Source organism: Petromyzon marinus, chromosome 36 (assembly GCF_048934315.1).
Source record: "Petromyzon marinus isolate PM22_M1 ecotype Great Lakes invasive population chromosome 36, UKy_Petmar_22M1.pri1.0, whole genome shotgun sequence".
NCBI lineage: Eukaryota > Metazoa > Chordata > Hyperoartia > Petromyzontiformes > Petromyzontidae > Petromyzon > Petromyzon marinus.
The window spans coordinates 5,791,078-5,813,184 of record NC_133702.1 but is presented as its reverse complement, the minus strand read 5'-3'; the positions used below and the strand labels follow the sequence as shown (position 1 = coordinate 5,813,184).

Below are 22,107 nucleotides of genomic sequence, written 5' to 3'. Positions count from 1 at the left end.
TGGCGTAACACTGCCTGCAATGTTCGACTCGTGAAATGTTACGGCTGGGCAGAATTTCTAGCAACTAAATCAACATGAAATATGAGCCAAATGGCCCCGTGCTGTTTATTTAACAATTCAAATGAGGGTACCCGAGAGTTTCACAACTATATAATGGCCATAAGTCAGGCAATATTGTTTATTAATTTTGAAATGTTGATTTTTGTGTGTTTGGTTTCTGAAATGAATTTCGTTAATGATTGCAGAAATATGTAGTGGGCGTATGGAATGCCGTGGTAATTCAGATATGTGTTAATATTAGTCGTGGAGTAATAATTGATTCCTTTAAGAATTTTTGTTATGCAGTATAAGGAATGAATATGGCATTGAACGCAATTCATGTATGCTATGTGTGTGAATGCTATGCCACAGTTGTTGAGGACACCAAAACAAAAAAGTTGGGCCAACTTAACATTTTGTTATTTTTATTTAAATTTTTATTTAAAGCTTTCGCGACCGCAGGGATTCATATTCTTGGTTCTTTCGGCAAAGTCACGTAGAAGGGAAACTTTACCGAAAGAACCAATGAAATGTTTTATTGAGTTTAATATCGAGTGGTCATCATTTATGCAGAATGCATCTCGCGATCGCCAAGGAACCACAGCCCAAGCTCTGCAATCCTCTCTTTATGTTGTCGCGTTTTCAGCTAATTGACAAGAGGTTCTATATTGATTAGTTTTGGCAATGTATTGAGAAGGCGGATTGGACTTAACATCTTGAAATAAAGATGCAAATGAGCCGGATGAAACATTATGAAGAAAAAATAACTTCACAATGATAAGCGGCACGTTTTTGCACCCAGAAAAAGAGCGTTTTCCATCGACCGCGTGCTTAATGATATCGGAGACAATCGCGATGTTTAAAACCCTCCTCAAGTCGAAGTTATTCTCTCCTGCTTTTGGTTCGCTGCATTTGCTTCCACGTTCTCAGTTTTTCCTCCATTTGACCTACGGTATATTTCATTGTGATGTGCAGCGCCTTGAGCACCAAGTTGAAATGCAGAAAAGTGCGCACAGCAGCAAGGATGTTATGCATGCTCGGCATTACGCAGACAGACAGAAAGAGAGACATGTGCACTAGAGAACAAATGCGTGTCAGAGACATCATATCGACTGTAAAGAAAAGTAATTGGGCTCGGGCAGGGCACATTGCAGCACGAGGATGATGGCCGATGGGCGAGATTGTGAAGGAATGTGCCCACCAGGGAAACCGCCGTGGTGGGAATTAAGTGACGAGATCGGCTCTTGTGCAGGCGATGGATCAAACCCACGACCTCATGTATACCAGGCGAGGTAGTTAACATCCTGCCACCGCGGTGCCCCTGTGCAGGCGATGGATATTGTGAGGAATAGTGACAGCATGGGGAGGCCTTCATCCGGCAAATGGATACTTTACAGAAGCTAATTGCGATGATGGTATTGATTAAGTCACGAGTGCAAGTCTGCGAATGCTTTTAATGTACCGTTGGACCAATTTTCGGAGCAAGACGCGCAATTACTTAATGTTGACGCCGGACCCTTATTTTAACACACGTCCCAAGCGCCGCGCACTCTCGCGATCAGCTCTTGAAGCGACGCGCCGGTGGGCGTTTTTGCCGAGGACGCTGCGCGTCCATGCGCCGAGGGACGGCAGTTCCCAATCAGCAGAGTCCAACCCAAGGGGGTCTGTGCAATTGAAACTCAACATATGCCCATTGTTTGGATACGTGTCCTTCAAGGGTCTCCCTTAAGCCCTTCCCCTGGTGTCTTCTTTATCTCGGTTTCCTGTCATACACTCGGGGGCCTGGCTGCCTGCCATTTGTCATCTCGCCCCCCACCCCCCACCTTGCCGTGTGTCTCCTCCCACTTGTCTACGCTCACCCGACTGAAGTAGTTAATAGGCACGTGGAGATTCACCGACCACTTATTTCTTTAGAACTGCTTTAAAAAAAAATTTTTGACGTCCTTCCCACGCGCACCACGGATGAGCGCGTTTGCGAAAGACTTTCAACGTACGCACGTGCTCACGGTCAACCGAAATTGATTCTGACGCGGCTCGACGCATCGACTTGCGTGCGCGAGACTCCAGTCACTCGGGCGCACATTTTACCGAGGCCCGGGCTGTGGGGGACCCCTGCAGACGCTATCGACCTTGAGGTGGCGAGCAAGGAAATTAAAAGCACCGAGGATTGCGAATGGAAACGTGGCCGTCAACCACGGCGACGTCTCAGTTCGCCGAGGGTGGCACGTACGTCGCCACCCTGCCTCGCGGGGCGCTGCGATGATTTCGGTGACGCACATTTAAGACGCGTTGAAGAAGTGGGTAGTTTAAAAAAAGCGCGATCGTGAATGGGCAGTTTTTGTTTTTACTTGAGGGTGATGTTTCAAGCGCCTCCGACTTGCATGCATTCAGACACGCCATTGAATTTTTGCCCCAACTTTTGTTGGCGAGTGAGAAATGCTCGTAGGCTACCGCAGGTGCGGGATGCGCGTTGACGTGTCACGGCCGTGGCGAGGGTGGACACCAGCCGCGCGCACGCGTAAAACCTTTGGCTCGTTCCATACATGAGCTGCATTTCACAGCACTGTAGATTGATTGCCTTCACGTTGAAAACCGACGTGTAATTAACATTGCTAAGCTATGTGTAAATGAAAATTGATTGACCTATATGCAACAATTTTTTTTTTTACATCGGGAATATTTAAAGAAATGTTGTCTGCGAGGTTGCATCATTTGTGGGCCTGCACTGGCAGCCGAACGTGACACCTTGTGTCGTACGTGCGTGCCGTAATTATGTTTTCCCCTCTGAACGGCGTTTTATTTTCTCAGCATTAAGCAGTACAATGTTTAGCCTGGCAATTTCATGCCACTTTGCTCTGAGCAGTACTGCGCAATACGTGACAAATTAGGGTAAAAAAAAATAACTCGTTACGAACGCAAACACGTGCGTGCTCTTGAAGTTAGCGCCACCGTTTATTTTTTGCGTTTAGCGCAAAGATAAACGCAGATGGAAACAAATAGCGAGATGGAAACAATTCGCCCAACTGCGATAAATTCTTTTTTCGGTGAAACGACGACACAATTTGTGCTTGAATTGAAAAATTGCCCGTAAAGCAACCGAAACGTGTAGAATATATATTAGTGTGACTTGTTAACAAAACAATTGTAGGCAATTGTTAAAATTGCAATATAAACAGTTCATGACTCTTGCCTAATGAACCAAATTATAAAAGTGAGCTTAACCTGGCCCTCGTTATATTTGAAAGAAACAAAGCAGACACACACAAACGCTCTCCAGAACTTCTGTTCAGTGTACTCACCCGTATTGTAATTCCCACAACAGCTATGATCACCGTGCCGTATTTTGATTAAAATACAATAATGTCCAAATCGTAGGGGAATTGAATTTCCAGAAATAGAATCATTCGTGCACCGCTAATGGCGTGGCTGTGGTCGGTGTAGGCGGTGAGACTGCACCAGTCTCCACGGGCTCCGGAGTTCCCTCGGCACTGGTCTATGCACAGTGTGCATGCATGTTGAACTTCTTTCGCACCGTACGTAGCCAACCGTGCTAATCGGAGGTGCGGCTAGGAGGGTGGTGGTAGGGGAATTGGACAGGGAGAGGGCCTCACCTAGAAAGTCGCACTCGTTACACACAAAGTGGCTTGTCACAAATGAACCACAATACCTTGCTGATCTCGTCAAGGAGCGGAGACCATCACCACACGACACTCGCAGCAGCGACTTTTGGCTAGCCACGGAACAAAGACGGTCACCGCATCGCGCGCTTTCAGACGCGCTTCCGTGGCCGTCTGGAACGCTCTTCCTTCCGATATTCGGAAGCAACTGGAGCCATGCACTTTTAAATAATCCAGATTGAAAACTCATTTCTTTCAGAGCTGCTCTTTGTGTTTAGTTTGTTTTACCTTTCCCTGTACCTCCGATTAGCACGGTTTGCTACGTACGGTGCATAAAGAGCTTCAACATACATACACACGTGCTCTTCTTCCATTCCTCGCACCAGGGCCCATGCCAACCCGCGGTTCGCCACTCAACAACGCGTCCTTTCCATAGCCGCAAACAAACGTGCGGCTTGAGCTGGCAGCGTTCGTCCTCCTCATGCCGCCTCTCTCCCCCCCACCTCCCCCGAACAGAACGACATGGGCGGGCAGCGCAGCCTCATCAACAAGTGGACCACGTTCCTCAAGGCTCGGCTCGTGTGCTCCGTGCCGGGGCCCAACGGAATCGACACTCACTTCGACGAGATCCGTACGTGTCCTGAACGGCAGTGGCGGCCCACGCGAACCTCTCCTCCCCCCCCCCACCCCGCTGCTCAATGTCAAAACAACCGCTAGACCCGACGGCTCCCGCGATCGATGGGCCCGCGGGGGGTGGCGGGGGGGGGGTCCCTGAGCCGAACTAGGGACGGCGGCCGGAACCGAACGGCCGCCCAGGGATGTGGCCGGGTTCCCTTCCTCCCCGACACCCGCGCGGCGGAGTCGCTCGCACGGCAGCGCGCATTCTTCTTTCGCGTTGCCGATCGACGTCGGGGTCGTGGGGGGCGGTACAAAAAACAACTGATGTTTTGAATTCGCAAATTCCACGATGGCAGGAAGATTTTTTTTGAAGGCGCGTCGGTGCCGTCCAGCTGTTTGCGAACACACGCACGCGCACATACGCACGCACACACACACGGGCGCACACACAACAAAGATAACAAAGATCCCCCCTATAGCCTTAACAGACTGTAGGGGCAAGTGCTGTTAGCGCACACACACACACGGGCACACACACACACGGGCACACACACACACGGGTGCACACACACTCACACGGGCACACTCATGGGCGCTTTAAGGACGTGAGTAATTAGCACGTGAGTGGCGGCAGAAGCTCGGCTGTCACGGGTCCACCCTCGCGTGTGAGTCACCCGTGTCGGACATGCACCTGCTGCTTCTTCCCCTTTCCTTTCTCCTTCCTCCTCCTTCCTCCTTCTCCTCTTCTCCTTCTTGCCATAGCGCTGCACGTGACGCGCGTGCACGACCGCTGCGCAGTTTCCACCAAAGCACAGTCCCCGGCAAGAGAGCGAGAGACTCCTGCAGTTAAACTTAACGCGTCGTAGGTTTCGCAACCGATGTTATGATTCGTTATTGAATTCGGCGTTCGGCCACGTAAAGATCGTGGCAACATTTTTTTGTCGCTGAGACCCCTTCACCACCCGACACAGCCAATCCAAACGTAGCAATTAGTCACGGTATAAAACAGTAATTGCCACGCGTTGAACAAAATCGAGGGCTTCATATATGTAAAAAAAAGAACGTGCCCGATCATTACTCGGCCTAACCCGCAAATCAATTATAATTCTCCCTTTGTTGCGGCATCGTTGCTGAGCGATGCGGCTCTAGTTGATGTCGTCGCGACTGCTGCCCTCTGCTGCTGCTGCCCTCTGCTGCCGCCGCCGCTCGCACTGCTGCTGGAGCTGTCGCCGATGGTTTTGGTTGCCTTTCGCAGAGGACGTGTTTCTGCAGCCGACCAAGGACGACAGGAACCCCCTGCTCTACGCCGTGTTCAGCACCTCCAGGTGAGCGCGAGGGGCCAGGTTAAGAGAGAGCCAAAGGAGCGAGTGACTGGGAGATGCTGTCATCGGCCAAAGTCATTGATGGCAAAAGCCTACAATCAAATAACCCGCTGCATGTTCAACGTTTTTGTCGCACCGTACTTAGCCAAGTGTGCTAATCAAAAGTGCGGTGGGGGGGGGGGGGCGGGGGCAACAAACTGAAGAGCGTTCTCTTCCCCCCAGTGGCTTCCTAATATCGGATGGAAGAGCGTTCCAGACGGCCGCGGAAGCGCGTCTGAAAGCGCGCGATGCGGTGACCGTCTTTGTTCGATGGCTGAGCCAAAAGACGCTGGCGAGGATGGCCGGAGTTTGCGTGATGGTTGATGCCACTGAACCTGGCGAACAAATCCTGCCCTCCGCTAGATCCCACAGCCACTGTACGGTAGTCACTCAGCGGACTTCCAAGATCTGTCCTGACAGTATCACATCGTCGAGTTGCACTCCTGCCTCAAATACCCTTTTTCATTGGCTCAGACTTACCTCTATTCTCTTGTTAATGGGCTATAATAGAACAATAAGGGCAGCAGAAGAGAAGAAGCAACCTGAGGTTGAGCATATGCTGAAATGGGGTTTCGACAGCAGACCTCAGTCGGTGGAGCGGAGAGCATGCGATTGGGAGTGGCGTGAGATGAGCGGATAGAGGAAGGCAAGGTCGAGTCCGTGGAGGATCTTGAAGGCTCTGGGGAAGATCTTGCACCATGCGCATTCCCCTTCAGAGAGCATCCTAATCTAGCGTGACATAAAACAGACTCAGGGCAAATAACGAAACGGTTCTGTAAATTGATACTGCAGTGCGCACTGAATAAAACTGCAGATGGACAAACTCATTTGTGCACATGAGAATAACCTCGCCCACGCAAAACTACCAAACCGCAGTTTGAATGTCACTCTGTGCTGCTTGCTGATGCTCTTACTTTGAATTCCCTTTGTACAGGATTTTATTTCCAGACCCCCAACTGTTTGTTGAGAAGGTCAAAACGGCGCCGGAGGAGCAGCGCCTGCACGGGTACTTTCACGCTCGTAACGCTGATTAGTTTCGGCGGTTTTTGTGCATTTTCTACCGCGTCTTTGCCGGCACCCCCCTCAGCGCCGTGTTCCAGGGGTCGGCCGTGTGCGTGTACCACGCCGCGGACGTCCGAGCCGTCTTCAACGGGCCCTTTGCTCACAAGGAGGGACAGGAGTTCGGCTGGACGGAGTACAAAGGCAAGGTTCCGTACCCGAGGCCCGGCACGGTGAGTGTGCGGCTCGCACCGGCCGCTCGCTTGCCCTCCGATTGGCGCGGTCGGCTTGCGTACGGAGCGAAAGAAGTTCAACGCGCTACGGTGTCAATGCGTCATGGGGAGGTTCGTATGGGGGGTTGTTTGACCATGCTTCACTTGACTGGTCAGTGCGTGGCGGTGAAGTGAGCGTTTCAGGTATCACTCATCACCGACGCTGTGCGGTGGGTGGGAATCGAACTCGGGTGAATCAGGTTCATAGGACAGGGCGTTAACCACTGTACCACCTCTCCATTGTCAACATTGGTTGTGGGGGAGTATTTTTTGTATTTTATTATTTTGCTTTTGTCTGTAGTTGCTCCAGACTTTGGTTGTCCATGCGTGATTGGTAAAAGCAGCGCTCTTAGTAAAGGTTTCAACATGTTTTTTTTATTAAGCTCTTGAGTAATTAAACTCGTGAAGCCACAGAAGTTTATGGCCTTTAACATGTAAAGTAATTCAACCTTTTTACAAGATTAACACCCTACCGTTAAACTTTTTAAAAGGATTCCGGGCGGAGCAGTCTGCAGAGAAAATTTTTTGTTTATTTTCAATTAATTCTGCGGTCATTTATTTGTTGAGCTTTTGAATTGTTCGCGAGATAAAATTCAAGGCACTATATTAAATCCTGCAATAGAATAAACTAGGCAATAATGAACTACAACATTACAATAACCCTATTTTTTCCCAAAGGATCTCTTGAAAATAATTACCTTCTAAGTCCCCATATTAAAATAAAAAAATGTAATCGTTGGAACAAAAATATCAGTCATAGTGATTAACTCTCTCATTTTACTGCATTAATGCACAGTTGGATAATTACTTGAATTGGTTATTAAGTGCTATGGGAGGCTGGTTGATTTTACTGGTAGATTGGACAGTTGGTATTCGAGTCAGCTAGTTGATAAGTCAACGGTCTTGTTGATAAATCAACGACTGATTGGTTCATCACCCGCTTGATTCCTTGGATAGCTGGCAGCTCTGCCTTTGTTGGTGAGTTGATAGATTAAAAAAACTTAACTATAAACTTTTTTGACCAGGTAAGGCCCAATGGGTTGCACAGCTGGGTGGTTGCTTGACCGAACCTTTACTTGGGTGGTTAGCACATTCATAAGCCAATAGCCTTGTTTAGCAATCACCGACTTGTTCAGTAATTATCAGCAACCCGAGAGGCGATTTATTTTTAATCTTGATTTTAAGCTTTCGTGAATGCAGGAATCCATACTCTTTGGTTCTTTCGGTAAAGTCACGTAGGTAGAAATAGACGTTTCGATCGCAACACCGCTCGTGATTTGTTTTATTTGTGTTGCGATCGAAACGTCGTGATATTTCATTTCTAACTGCGTGACTTTACCGAAAGAACCAAAGAGTACGATTTATTTGTGTTTGCCGGGTAGCAGCCTTGCTTGGCGTTTAACAACTCCGCGTGAGCCGTACGCTCGACTGCCCGCCCCCGCCGCCCGCCCGCCCACCCGCGTGTGCCTGGCTGCTCGTGCGCGCAGTGCCCAAGCCGCACGTACGACCCGTCGTTCCGGAGCACGCGGGAGCTGCCCGACGAGGTGGTGCACTTCGCGCGGAGCCACACGCTGATGGCGCGTGCGGTGGCGCCGGCGCTGGGGCGCCCCGTGTTCACGCTCACCTCCGCCGAGTACGCGCTCACGCGCATCGTGGCGCACCACGTGCAGGCCGAGGACGGGCCCTATGACGTGCTCTTCCTGGGAACCAGTACGTACTGCCCCTTGCCACGCTCTCGCGCGTCGTCGTCGTCGTGGTCATCGTCACGTGTTATTCATAGCGCGCCTCCCGTGCACTGACATCTCGGGGTGGCAGAACAAAGCGGCCCTTGAGATGATCGCCCACACGCGAGGCGGTGACCGTGGACCCAATTGCGGTGTCCGAAAGAAAACAAAACGACAAACAATGTGAAGCTGACGAAACTTTTCCGGGGAGGCTCAACGGTGGACACACGGCGAGTTGGAAACTACACACTGTCAGCCGCATCCAGTTGTACAATGGCCAAGCCCATTCAACGTGCAGCCCTGCACAGTCAACCGTGCCCACGACTCGGGCAGCCTCGCCTGTAGCCCAGGTCATCAGTCAAACATGAGGCCACGAAACGTAAAACCTGAACGACATCACCCTTTTTTTTTTGTTACGAATTTTGGATACGGCCTTTCTGAACGCTCAAACCACACCGCGACGTTTGGAAGTTTGACTCCCAATTGCCCGTGCTGCTGTGTTTGCGTGCGTTTGCGCGTGCATTCATGGCACAGAATGACGCTGTTAATGTGCCCTCTTTACCATTTTGCCAACTGCGTGGTTGGGCATGTGTGTCTGAGTGTGTGTGTCTGTCTGTGTGTAAGTGTGTGTGTCTGTCTGTGTGTAAGTGTGTGTGTCTGTGTGTAAGTGTGTGTAAGTGTGTGTGTCTGTCTGTGTGTAAGTGTAAGTGTGTGTGTTATGGGGAGCGGTCGTCTAGCAGTTAGCACACTGCACTATGAACCTGACGATTCGAGTTCGATTCCCGCTCACGGCCAACACCAGTGACGATTATTTGAATCGGTCATGGGCCTACCCCATGTACCTGGTTGCGGTGTGTAAACATCGCCACTGGGGAGACAAAGGCGGCCGGCCGTGGTGCTGGCCACCCACCCCCTCGTGTGCCGTGCCGGCCTTCATCAGTGCCCGCTAACACCACTTGCCCCAAAAGTTTGGTAAAGGCTATTCGAGGGATCTTTGTCTTTGTTTGTGTCATGGTGAGTGGTGGTGAGGGTGATTCGTGTAGTGCACAAAGAACCCGATGACCTGAATGAAATTCCCACCTACGGTTAACGCAATTGTCGAATTATATTGGACCGGGCTCTGCGTGGTACTAGCCACGCCGAGCCCCTCGTATGCCGTGCCGTGCCATGCCAGAATTATTAGGTGCTTGTCCATAGCACTTGCCGCGACAGTCTTTAGGGCTACATGCGTAAGTAGTGGCATTTTACCAGAAGTGTCCTTGCTCCGATAATGCCATCTGTGTGCTTGTACTGTGTGTGTGTGCATTCTTCTGTGTGAGCTTCGACTCACACCATTGGCGAGTGATATTTGAACCGGTCCAAAGACTCCCCTAGGCTTACTCAACCTTCAGTGAGTATCTGGGGGGCTTAGTCAACATCAGCTATGGAGTTAAATCCGCTCGGTAGATGAAGCATGGTCAAACAACCACAGCAGTAAATTGACAGAGAGGTGTAAATTCTATATTTAGAAAATATGATTTTACAGACAACATGTATTTAATATATATGTAATTGAAATTAGTTAGTTGACAGTTGTTAAACCAAAGTTAATTATGTTGAAAGAATATTAGTTAGCAGTAATGCTATTTTAGGCTAGCCCAGGCTGGCGATGTAGTGGCAGAAATGAAATCTCAGCAGGTTCATTACGTGGCAACAGGGTTGATGGTAGGCCAAGTTGCCAAGCCATTTACTTGACGGTACGATGCTGCGATAGATGTCGCCTGTTGGCAAAGTATCACGGAGCCACCATTGCGTGATGATAAAATAACATGTCGCCTGCATCAAACGACACAGCGCCCTCAAAGCCCGTAACCGGGGTAAAGCGTTTGTCCGCGAGCCCGCTTCACGGAACTGGCGTCCCTAGCGCAGCCGGCGCGGCCCCCCGGGGTCCCTCGCGCGGCCCCCAGCCAATGCGCGCTCCTCGCAGAACACCCCTTGGACACGCCCTCTCCGCGGGCGGGACACCCAAACAAAAGGCGATGCCGGTGAAAACGTGGGCCTCGGGGTTCTGCGCCACCAACAACAAACCTTGACGAATGCGCGTTTTGCTCGCTCACTCGCTCACTCGCTCGCTCGCTCAAGGAACACATCAGATTAACAGATCATTTCGGGAACGGGAAGTTGCCGGATCAGCGCGCCGCCGTCCGTTGCCTCCCGAGCGAAGCGGGACGCCGTCGGGCACGTGGCTGCCAAATTGGCCGGGGTGCTCCGCTCCTCTTTTTCGCTTCGGCCGAAGTGAGTCGAAAGTCCCGGTAGGGCGTGCAGCTGGGAGTGTGGGCGAGTGATTCATTCCGCGGCCCGTGGGTTGCCAGTCAAAAACAAAAGCGGCCCGAAAGTCTGCGGTGCAAACGTGCGGGCCCGACGGTTTTGAGAGTGTTTTGTGCAGCCAAGTAGGAGAGTGGGGGGGGGGGAGGGAATAGAATAGGGGGAGGGGGAAGGGTTTAAAAAAAATGTTCCATGAAGTTGCAACAACGACAAAAACAAATAGGCTCTTGTGCTCAGCTTGGCATGTTGACTCACAATAAGCCGGGCGTACAATTCCGCAGTGGCTCCTTTTCCATCGCTCGTCCACGTTTGACGCACATTCTGCAAGGCAAATTAATAAGAGTCTAACCATTGGGGTTGAGGGGGGGGTTTGGTTGGTTTTGGGGAAATAACCGATGCGTTGTGTCTGCTGAAAAGTGGACTTCAAAGGCCGCGTGACGTCACTCGCCTTTGTGCGCTCAGTGCCAAAGTGCAATTTTCCCAAAGTATGGAAAAAAAATACCCGAAAACTCAATTGTGTTAAAATTGCTTCGCAGTGTAGCCTTGGTTTGAGAACGGAATTGCTAATTGGCCCATGACATTGGCACACGCGCCGAGGGGCATTCCTGTTGCAGGGAGTCACCCCGCGGTGTAATTGCCATGGGTCGGAATCGGGCAGCTGAGTCGATGTCGCCACCCCCCCCTCCTCCTCCCCCTTTTGAAGGACAGCCCCACGCTCTGGGATCATCAGCTGGGGATGCGCTCATCGCTGGGTTGAAATACACCGCTTGTAAACCCCAGGGGGGGCAGCGTGCAGAATTGGAGCAAGATGCGCCGCACACTCGGAGCGGACTTCAGTTCAGCTCGGTCGCCCTTTTAGGAACCCTCACGAACACCCCCCCCTTCCTTGCCCGCCGCCCCGCGGAGGTGGCGTAGGTATAATAATTTGAAATGAAAACATTGCGAGAAGAAAAAACACACACTTGCAATCTGAAACACATTTCGTTTGCAACAATAATTCATTCATCACGGCGGCGGCGGAGCTCACAGCCTCAAATAACCCAGGGTGGTAAATGTTTGCGGGGTTTGCTAACATCCTGGAAGTGAGTTTTTTTTTCACGAAAGAACGTGTTTTTGCCAGTTTTCTGAAATGTTCTTTCAAACTTTTTTTTGTTAAAGTGAAGGCTCTTAATTAAGGTAAGAGGCTGCATTTTAAGAGATGGTTATCTGTGTTGTGTCCGAGACACTGACGTTAAAACATCAACGAGATTACCGCCACAGTAATGGGCAAGCACCAGCCCCATCTCCTGCCTCGTGTCTGCGAAGTAGGCGCTTGATAATGGCAGAGGAGGTTAGGAATGCCAACACTCTCATCCCACAGGGTGCTACAATAAAAACGAACAATAACCAGAGAACAGGACTTGGCTCTGGAGTTGTAGAAATATTATGTTTATTTCAATCCAAATTGTATCTGTGTATTTCTCTTTTGTGCAACTCCTTGACCAAATCGCCGTAAATTCGCTCCATCTCGGAATTTGTGGAGGGATTAGCTTAGTAATAATAATAACAAAATGTGTAAAGTGCCCTAGTATTCCCTAAAGAGGAAGCATTATTACATCATCGGCTACGTTACAGGCACTACGCGAGATCTATCCGCTGTAAAGATGAGCCATTGCAGGGAACAAAACCATTTTTATTTCGTCATCTGTTTTTTTAGGTGGGGGGGGGGGGGCGGTGTTTTTATTTATTTCACAAATGCCAAGCGGCGTGGAGTTGGTGGCGCTGAGTTGTCACCACCCTCTCTCTCTCGGCTTCCCCCCCACTCACGGTTGTCTCCAGCCACCCCCCCCCCCCCACACGCCTCATGTCTTCTCAATGGAACTGGCCAAACATTCCAATGCACACGCCCCCCCCACCCCCTTCGTGATACAAAGAGCCTTGAAGGCTCGCTGAGGCTCCCTTTTGCGGCGAGGCTTTTCGTGCCTCATACACCTGGCATTATTACAAAACTACAAGTTGCCATTACTTTGTTGGAGATACGATACAATGAATCGTGGATTTATGTCGCGTATAAGTTAAAACCAATCTCAACACACTGTACAACAAAGTAGGATCTAACGAAGAGGGAAAGTATATATTTACTGGACATCTGTGAAAAAGAGCTTTATAGCACATCGGATTTTTCCAGTATAAAAAAAATATTCTGATTCTGATATGTATATACAATATTATGCATTTCTTTTGAAAGACAATGAACATATCGATATATACATTTATAGACCCCTGCCCACAAAGCAAAATCTCCACTGAACCACCCACTATCTTATCGCTTTAGGGTTCTCGTGCATATTGCACAAGGCTTGTGGTTTACCTGTGTTCGTGTCTCGTTGATATTGAGCTAGAAGAACACCTCGTAAGAGAAGCAGGAAAGGGTAAAAAACAACAACAACAAATACAGATCTAAGGCGAATGCAGCAAGCGTTTCTGATGCAACGTTGTTGTTGTTGTTGTTGTTTCACAACTATTACCTCGACCCTTGTTGGCGTGTTACTAATTAGGAAAAGCATTATTGAAAACAGCGACCGCACAGCTATCAAAACATTAGCATTCAACGGAGGCCGTTTGATACTTAAAGCCGTGCAGGGCCTCGTGTGGTTTCCGTAATTTCACATAATCGGCCTCGCTGTTACGGCATCCGTTCGCCAAAACATCACGGCGCTCGTTCTCGCTAGCACCCCCGTGAGCGCCAGGCGCTGAGCGCGAGTGTGTCGGGCGGCACGCGACGCCCTTCGAGCGAATCACCCCGACAATATCAATAACGGAGTTATCGATATCAATAATATTGTCACAGGCTGCCTCAAGTCTTCGTTGTGGAGAGCGCCGCAAAGTCCATCATTGTTACTGTGCTATGTTCCCGCAGTCAATGCTCTCGAACCTCAACCAAAACCCGCACTGACCTCCGTGGTGAGGTTTCTTCACGAACAGACGTGACCCACATGGCGTGGCGAGGCGCTCATCTAGGAGCGCGCGGACTAAAAGGATGTGCATGTACACACGTGTGCCCTTATAAAACACATGATGAGGAATCGCAACCCCTAGGCACGTAGCAATTCATTGCGTGAAATAGATTCTTACGCTTACAATGCACGTCGTTGAATCGTGGACGTAGGAATCAAAGTTAAAAAAAATTCGTGTTGATGTTGCACGTTGGCTAATGAAACAAACGACGTAAAAAAATCAAACGAGAGAGAGAGACGGAGCGAGTCAAAATTGTCAAAGCCCGTGGTCTTCTTCTTCTTCCTCTCACACAGCTTAAATGTCGTGATCTAAGCGTGGCTTCTTCCACTCCAGCGCTGTCCTCCAGACAGGCTCGTCCCTTCACCTGATGAAGGCCGCTTGTGTTGTGGGCGAAACGTCGTGATTATTGTTGTTTTATTATTTACCTACGTGACTTTACCCAATAGAACCAAAGAGTATGGATCCTTGCAGTCACGAAAGCTTTAAATCTAGAATTGGACAGGCAGTATAAAGGAGGCAGAACGAGCGAGACACAACAAAGGCGGTTAACACAAAGTAGAACACCATGAACCAGATGATAAAAAATATATATACAGAATGAAATTGTGGCTCTGAATTGTGACAATTCATTACATTACGGTGGTGGTGAAAAGTTACGCGCAATTTTCCACAAACATACGAGTCAGCATGTATAAATAGATACGCGGTTAGCGCACCGCACTGTGAACCTGCCGACCCGAGTTTGATTTCTGGCTACGGCTACATAAAAGCAGTGGTGAGTAATTTCAAGAACCACATACCAACTCATTTCGGCGTTTGTGAAACGGTCTGCTCTAAACGACGTGTCAGTCACGGGGAGGGCTTCGTCCGACGGCGGATCTCCAAATATTTCAAAGAGCGAAACAGACAAATTATGGGAAATCGCTATACAGCGTTGGCCATTTGCCGAAGCGAACGTGACAAAGACCATTGAATGGGTGCACAACATTTTGCCCTGGGTCGACGCTTGTTTTGTCTCCCGCAAGGTAACAGAGGCAGCGGCTGAGCATCTCGCTCATGTTCCGCCACTCGGGGTGGTGAGGTGTGGTGGTGGTGGGGGGGGGGAAGGTAGCCCCCCAATTGCATGGCCCGGGCGGTGCCATGACGCGAGCGAGCGTACGTGAACACAAGAACCTTGTTGGCCTCGTTCTTGAATTCCTCTCTTCGACGAGGCAGACTCCCAACGCGTTACTGGAAACACGTGCGCCAGTGGAACCCCTCTTAGCGCTGGCATGCGAGAGGCGCGTGACTGTGAGTGGAACGGACATTTATTCATTAACTTTTCCCGCTTACATGGGGGTGTTCTGTAGCTCATTCGGGGGCATTGAAAGATGAGTTCCTCTTGTGTGATCGGGCAACTTGTATTGCTTATTAATACCACTTAACAACCCCTTCGCCAATTCATTTCAGGACAAAGGGCTGCCCATGCTGTGTCATCAATGGGGCTTGTGGGGTGACATTTCACATTTGTGGCCCAGTGCGGGTTGGTAAAGTGACAGCTTGCTTAAGAATTCAATATCACTCTTACTAATTCAGACATCACTCGCCGCTGTTGTTAGCCATGGGCAGGATTCTAACTCGCCAGGTTCATGTAACGGAGAGCGCTCACCACAGCGCTGCTGCTCCCCCACCCCCCCTCCCCCCCGTCGGTTAATTAAGACGTTGATGACAATAAACCTGCGGAAAGAAAACGTCCGTCCAAAATATCCCGATATCAGGACCCTCCTGACGGCGCCTCTGATGCCTCTCGAGGCTTCTGTGGGTACTCGATTGGCGTGATTATCTCTGACGATGGGTGAAAGTACTTGACACAGGAGGGACACGAGTTCACCACTTGGTATGCTCGTCATGCCAACGGATTTAGCACGGTTGGCTACGCACGGTGCGAAAGAAGTTCAACGTACGTACAACCACGAGTGCAAGGTCATCAGTAGCAGCACGCATGGTATAGACTGACACGCCCAAGGACACGGGTTCACCGATCGGTATGCTCATCAGTCGACCGCGTCGTAGGCTCGTGGTGACCTCGTGCTCTCTCGTGTTCGGACGTTAATTGTCAAAAAGTAAATTAAATTGCCCGGGTTCACCGATCGCGTCGGTCTCACCGCGCGCTCTGCTCCCGGTGACTTCGCGCTCTCTCGACGAGTTCTGGCTCCGAGAGGTTTCACCGCACCACGCTGTGTTTGAACGCTTAGGCTCGTGAATAGGTTTAAAGGTCCCCGAGCTCCATTAGCTCCACGTATTACACTATTATAATATTCTAGATTTGAAGCTTTCGTGACTGCAAGGGTTCACACTCTTTGATTTTTTTCGGTAAAGTCACGTAGGTAAAATAAAATAAATGAAAACAACTCAATTAAATCACGACGTTTCGGAGGCAACACCAAGCTTCCGTCTTCAGGTGGAGACGGTCACAGCAAAATAGCTGTATCAAGTGAAGAGAGCTCTAAGATACCCGAGATTATATACAGGTTAAGGGGGGGGGGAGCCAGGAAGGGCCGTGGGGGGGGGCTAAGTTAAGCCGCCTTTTGTTATGCTGCAGGGGGTTAGGGGGACGGAGAGGCGATGGCGAGCGGTTGTCGAAAACTATTAGAATAGTTTTGCAGGTTTGTTTCAACTTGTAACTGAATAGTTATTGGAAGAGATGCGTCGCATATTTGGCCCGTGATCACTCCTGTTGGTGAAGAGTACAAGAAGCATGCTCTCCCGTGTCGGGATTCCTTTCATAGCGTACGGGCGCCAAGAAGAGTCGAGGTTTAATCAGAAGGACTTTTATTGGGCAGCGCCTTCGTAAGGTCTGCCGGACGCCTGTCAGATACAAATCGTTCGCTAGTCACACGGCAATAGTTTTTTTCCTCTTCTGGAATACATTACGGGGGGAAAGCATCTGCTGATCACGTGATGACTCTCCTCCAAAGGCAGTGCCGCGCGGGATGATTAAACAACACCGGAGTAAGGCCACGTGGTTTCGCCTGAAGCCACTGCATCTTTCGGCTCGGTGTCTTTGAAAGCATCGTTTCGTCGGCGCCGCAGGCGTATCGCGTCACGCGCCGCGTCACCCAATGAAGGTTTCCCCCTCGCGTTGTGCGGTGGATGCGTTCCAAAAAAATAGAAAATGCGCACAAAGCGAAGCCGCAAAAGGACAGCAGCCTGCCGAGCAGCGCACACAGTACAGGGTACAATGTTGTCGCACGTTCCGACCGCACAGCTGCACATGGGTGAACTCAAATCTGCATTCTGGGTAGTAATACTCTTTGGTTCTTTCGGTAAAGACACGTGGACGATTGCTTGTGTGGCGATCGAAACGTCGTGATCTATTATTTTTTCTACCCACGTGACTTTACCAAAAGAACCAAAGAGTATGGATTCCTGCAGTCACGAAAGGTTCAAATCAAAATTGGGTGGCAATAGTTTCTCTCCATGCTGTACAACGTCAGCGCGTGATTACAGTAATTGTGATGATAATTTAAAAAAATGCATTGCAGGTGTGGGCAGCGTCCTGAAGGTGATCACCATTCCTACCAAGAACCTGGCGATGGAGGACGTCATCCTTGAGGAGTTGAGCCTCGCCAAGGTCTGTGCTGCCGCTTGGTGGAGAGAAGAGCGTCAGTGAACGGAGTCTGTGCTGGACCTGCCCATTCTCAACCCCCCACCACCCATCCGCCACTCCTTGCGTTCCACCTCCTCGCGGAATCCACTCCACCACTGACATGCCATCTACCCAGACGGGGGCCCATTGAGATTCAGATTATCTTGCTATCAGCAGAAGCCTGGATGTTCCTCATTATGTGGGGGCCGTCATTGACGTTTTGCAATTTGAGAAGGGGGAGGCCAGGTGGCTATCAGGGAATTACATTGAGTGAGAATATGAACGCGTGGACATGGCTGAGAACTCGCATGCAACTCTGAGTGGTTGCTTGCGATGCTTACACCTGGTTCTCCAATGTAGTGAGCTGATGGCCTCAGCCTCGTCACCAATGACGTCTGTTAACATTCACTTTTTCACCCCCACTTAATTTTGCTCATATTCCAACTCTAGACTTAAAAACGAAAAACGTGCGGTTCATTGGCACGTGCCAAACACGCTTTGCGGGGCATGTTTGAGGGTGTGCCCCATGTGCGTACAAAGTGGAATTGACTTTTCAGAATTTGAAAACTTACCGTCTGCTCAAGTGAAAGTTCCACGTATAAATAGCTTTAACCTATGACGTGGCATTTAAAGCAAAAAGTGTAATACTCTTGTGGAAGGTAACAAAATAAAGAAGTGGTACTCGCACTATGAATCCAGCATCCACAAATCAACAATTTATAATCGTTTAAAATAATTAGTACTTCTTCTGGGTATTATAATTATTGTTATTACTGGGTAGCTTTCCGCGGTTGTGCTGTAGAGCTTTCTGATGCGATTTCTTGTTTGCACCGCGTGTTTTTTTTACCCGCCTGGCATTCTTGAGTTTCGCTTTCACATTGCGGGGAGAGCTTCCAAACGGCTTTTGCCGAACAGCACGTGGCAAAAGCCACGCATCCCACTTGAACACAGACGGTGCACTATTTTTTTTAATTACCAGGCTCCTGGATATAACTGAACTGTCAACTCTGAGCAAAAATGGTTTTAATAGCGAAAGTTCTGGCTACTGGTGCCGTCTCGCCAGCTCCGTGGAATTTCACTTTGACCTCCTGTCGGCGAAGGGGGGGAAAAAAAGCCTCTTCTTACTCGAACCATTTTTCCAGCACCGGTTACACGAGGCCTTCTGCCAACGAGGATCAATTATTACGGAGAACAACACAAGAACGAGAAGGGGAAAAAACACGACGATATTATTTAATTTTTATAACTCGTGGCATTTAGAGAAATGTCTTCAAGTTAAAGACAGATACTCTAATGGGAGAGAGCAACGTTCATGCGGTTTCTTTAACGATGCCAGGGCTTGGGTTCATGCCAATTCTGAGCCATCGTGAAAACATTCGTTTATATATATACACCTATACATATATGTGTCTGCATATCTTTACCACTTGCTGTGTCAGGGGGTATTTAGTTTCAGACTACGCTCCTGGATCGTTCACAAAATAATAACATTTAACCGCCTAGCAAACGGCGCGTGTGTGTAATCTTACGTTTGGTCATTATCCAGGAGTGAGGGCGATGGAATACTTGTTACTTTACAGCGAGAAATGAAAATGCCTATCCCAGAGCGAGTATTAAAAAAAAAAAACATTTTCCGGCTTTAAAATGATCGCAAATGCCACGTGTCTGTGTTTTAATCTTGATCGCCGTTTATTTCCGTTTTCACTGAAGTGCAAGTGGATGTTGGGGTTAGCTCGCATCTCCTACTGAGCAGTGGCTCCGTTTATTATTTTGCCTCGCCTGTTTCACGGCAACACTGGAGCACGCGCCGTGTGCATTGTGCACCGCTAATTCGCGCGCGGCATGCAGCGCAGGAGTACGGCCACCTCGGAGCATTCAAAGGGCACCACCGCCACCGCCCCCCCCCCCCCAAGTGGTGGTGTGGGTTTCGCCGAGCCGGGCAGCAGCTTCGTCGTTTGCAGGATGCGTCGTCATCCTCAGACACCCCACTAAGCGTGCCTCGCCGACATTGTCGGAAGCCAAGCCGATGAAAGCCTGGTTGAGGTCTGGGGTGAGCGACTCGACAGCGCTGCTCCGTTCGCTGCGGACGTGGGACTGCGAGGTGGCTACGAGATTCCGGTCCTGAATGTCACCCCCGTCGCGTGCGGGGGTTGTCTCTGGGCGTCCCACGTGAAACCAAACACTCGATAATTGTGGAAGGACAACCCAACGGAGGAACCCACCTGAAAATAAAAAGAGCCTTGAGATTCAGTGAGGCTTTGCTGGGTACAATCATTGCCACGACTCTCACACTACAGCCGCACCTCACAACCCGAGCGGGGTCTGGTCTCATGGGCCCATCGACTGTATAACGAGTGAAACCCCCCTGGTTAACGGCCTCGGCCATGAAGGGATTGGAGAGCTTCTTAATGAATTGGCACGGTCTGTGTTAAGGATTTGGCCATTAAGGTATTGGCAAGCCCCCATAAAGGAATCAATCATGATGGAATTGGAAAACTCCTGCATTAAGGAATTGGCCAATTGTCCAAACATCCCCGAGGAATAGATCTTGCCCATAACGTCAGCCTATTGCTAATATTTACGTTTAACGGCAGCGTTAATCACGAAATTGGTGAGGTTTTTTTTTTACCGTGTGCCGATTTAGAACCTTTTCTAAAAATAAACCGTGTGGCTTACATGGCTAAAGTAGGACTACGGTGTTGCTCCATCAGTGAGGAATGCTGAATTAATGCTATGTACATTTAGTATATGAATATGTCCTTTCCTGTATTTGCATCTCATTTAAAACATTGTTCACAGCAGCATTAAATTGGGTGTGCTATGTCTTGTGAAATTGTGAAATGCAAAATTTGTATTTCTTAATTGTATTACTTTGCTCTCTCGTACAGCGTTGTGAAACGCAATTTTGCATGCACGACGCTTTTCGAAACATTAAAAATAATTATAAAAAATATTTTCTTCCATTTCTCAACAGGAGCCTTCTCCGGTGCTGTCCATGGTGATATCTCCAAAAAGGGTAACGGCGCGTTCCGCTGCCATGCACTGAGTGTGCGGTTATTGAAACGTTCACGTCATTAACGATTGGCACGCTCTCTCTCCGTGCTGTTCGATTGTCCTGGTTTCAGAGTTTCGCAAAGTCCAGTCCTCGCCAGCCCCCGCCACCACACTCCGTCTCTCCGTATTTATCAATTTACTCCCATTCAAATACAAATTAACTCGTTCCACACTGCACAAGCCTGATGATTGTTAAACGTATCCAAACTTGACGTACTAAGCAGTCAACACAGTTTGCATACAAGGCAAAGACGAAGATCCCCCATATAGGCTTGACAGACTGTTAGCGAGCACCTATGAAGGCCTGTAAGGCACAGGAGGGGGGTGGGTTACCGGCAACACGCCCCACCACCTTTGTCTCCCTCGTGGCGATGTTTACACATCGCGTCAGGTACTCATTTGAGGCTGAGTCGACCTAGGGGATGCCCATTACCGGTTCAGATAATCGTCGCTGAGTGTTGGCCGTGAGTGGGAATGGAACACACGCACACTGCGATCTCAATCTGAATTTGAATCCGCTCCATTAACATGGCGTTAGTATCCTGGAGCTGTTCACGACGTGGGTGTGCACCGCGAGGAGATCTGAACGTTACTGCGCTAAGTTTCACGTTCGGCAAGGGGGGCATGCGTCGCTTCACGGTTTCGGCCTAACACGTGTTTTCCCCATGCAATCAAACGCTGCTGCCAAAACCCAGCTCTTGGCAACTTTTTAAACATCGCTGAATCTGTTTACGCAATCAAAGGGAAAATATGATGGATTCGGCGGTCGAGCGAGGTAGGGGGAAAAAAAAACGGCTCGGTAAAAACAAGCGCAGAAGAAAGAAACAGAGCCTCAACTCACATACCGTGATTGTTTTCGTGTTTATTTCTCATTAATTGAGGGCACTGTTTCGAAAACTTGCGCTGGGTTGCCAGACTAATAGACCGCCAAGATTTATCATTATTGTATATAAAACGTAATGGAAAAAATATGTATACTCTACAGATCATAGTTGGCTGTGGCAACAACAAAAAACCGACTAAACCACTGAGATGACAATAGCATATACTTCTTTACACTTTTAAGCAGCGGTTATGTTCTTTGGAAGAAGAAGAAGAGAAAACGTGTAGCATATGCGCTCTGTAGTATTTTAGATCCTCCGGGGGTAGGGAGGGGGGGGGGTCTTGTACGCTTGGTCTGGCGTATGTACGAATCCGCACGCTTATGTCTTTTGAAAATCTCATGGGCTCATGTTCAAGGAGGTTTTACCGAAATGTTTCACCCTCCTGCCACAGTCAACACGTCGCCAAAATATCCCCGAATGTCGAGATGGGCGAGCCACTTCGCATCCATCGGTTTAGCTGATCCGCCGTTAGAATGTTTTCGCACGATGATGTCAAAACATATATGAGGCCTTCTTGTGTGATTGGGTACGATCGTAAATCACTCGGAACAAACATTTGGAAGATCTGTTCAGGATGTCTCCCACGCCTGCTACTGATATAAAACGTGAG

The 22,107-nt window shown here is 49.3% G+C and overlaps 1 protein-coding gene across 2 annotated transcripts in view; it reads left to right on the top strand.

Moving 5' to 3' along the window:
• Window positions 1-22,107, top strand: part of LOC116949368 (semaphorin-3D-like) — a 47,085-nt gene that overhangs the window by 19,228 nt on the left and 5,750 nt on the right. For both annotated transcript variants that reach the window (XM_032966601.2, XM_032966602.2), the window contains exons 8-13: window positions 4,173-4,287; window positions 5,530-5,599; window positions 6,723-6,867; window positions 8,394-8,616; window positions 17,456-17,544; window positions 20,534-20,575. In XM_032966601.2, coding sequence (XP_032822492.2) covers window positions 4,173-4,287; window positions 5,530-5,599; window positions 6,723-6,867; window positions 8,394-8,616; window positions 17,456-17,544; window positions 20,534-20,575 — 684 coding nt within the window. The remainder of the gene's footprint in view (window positions 1-4,172; window positions 4,288-5,529; window positions 5,600-6,722; window positions 6,868-8,393; window positions 8,617-17,455; window positions 17,545-20,533; window positions 20,576-22,107) is intronic.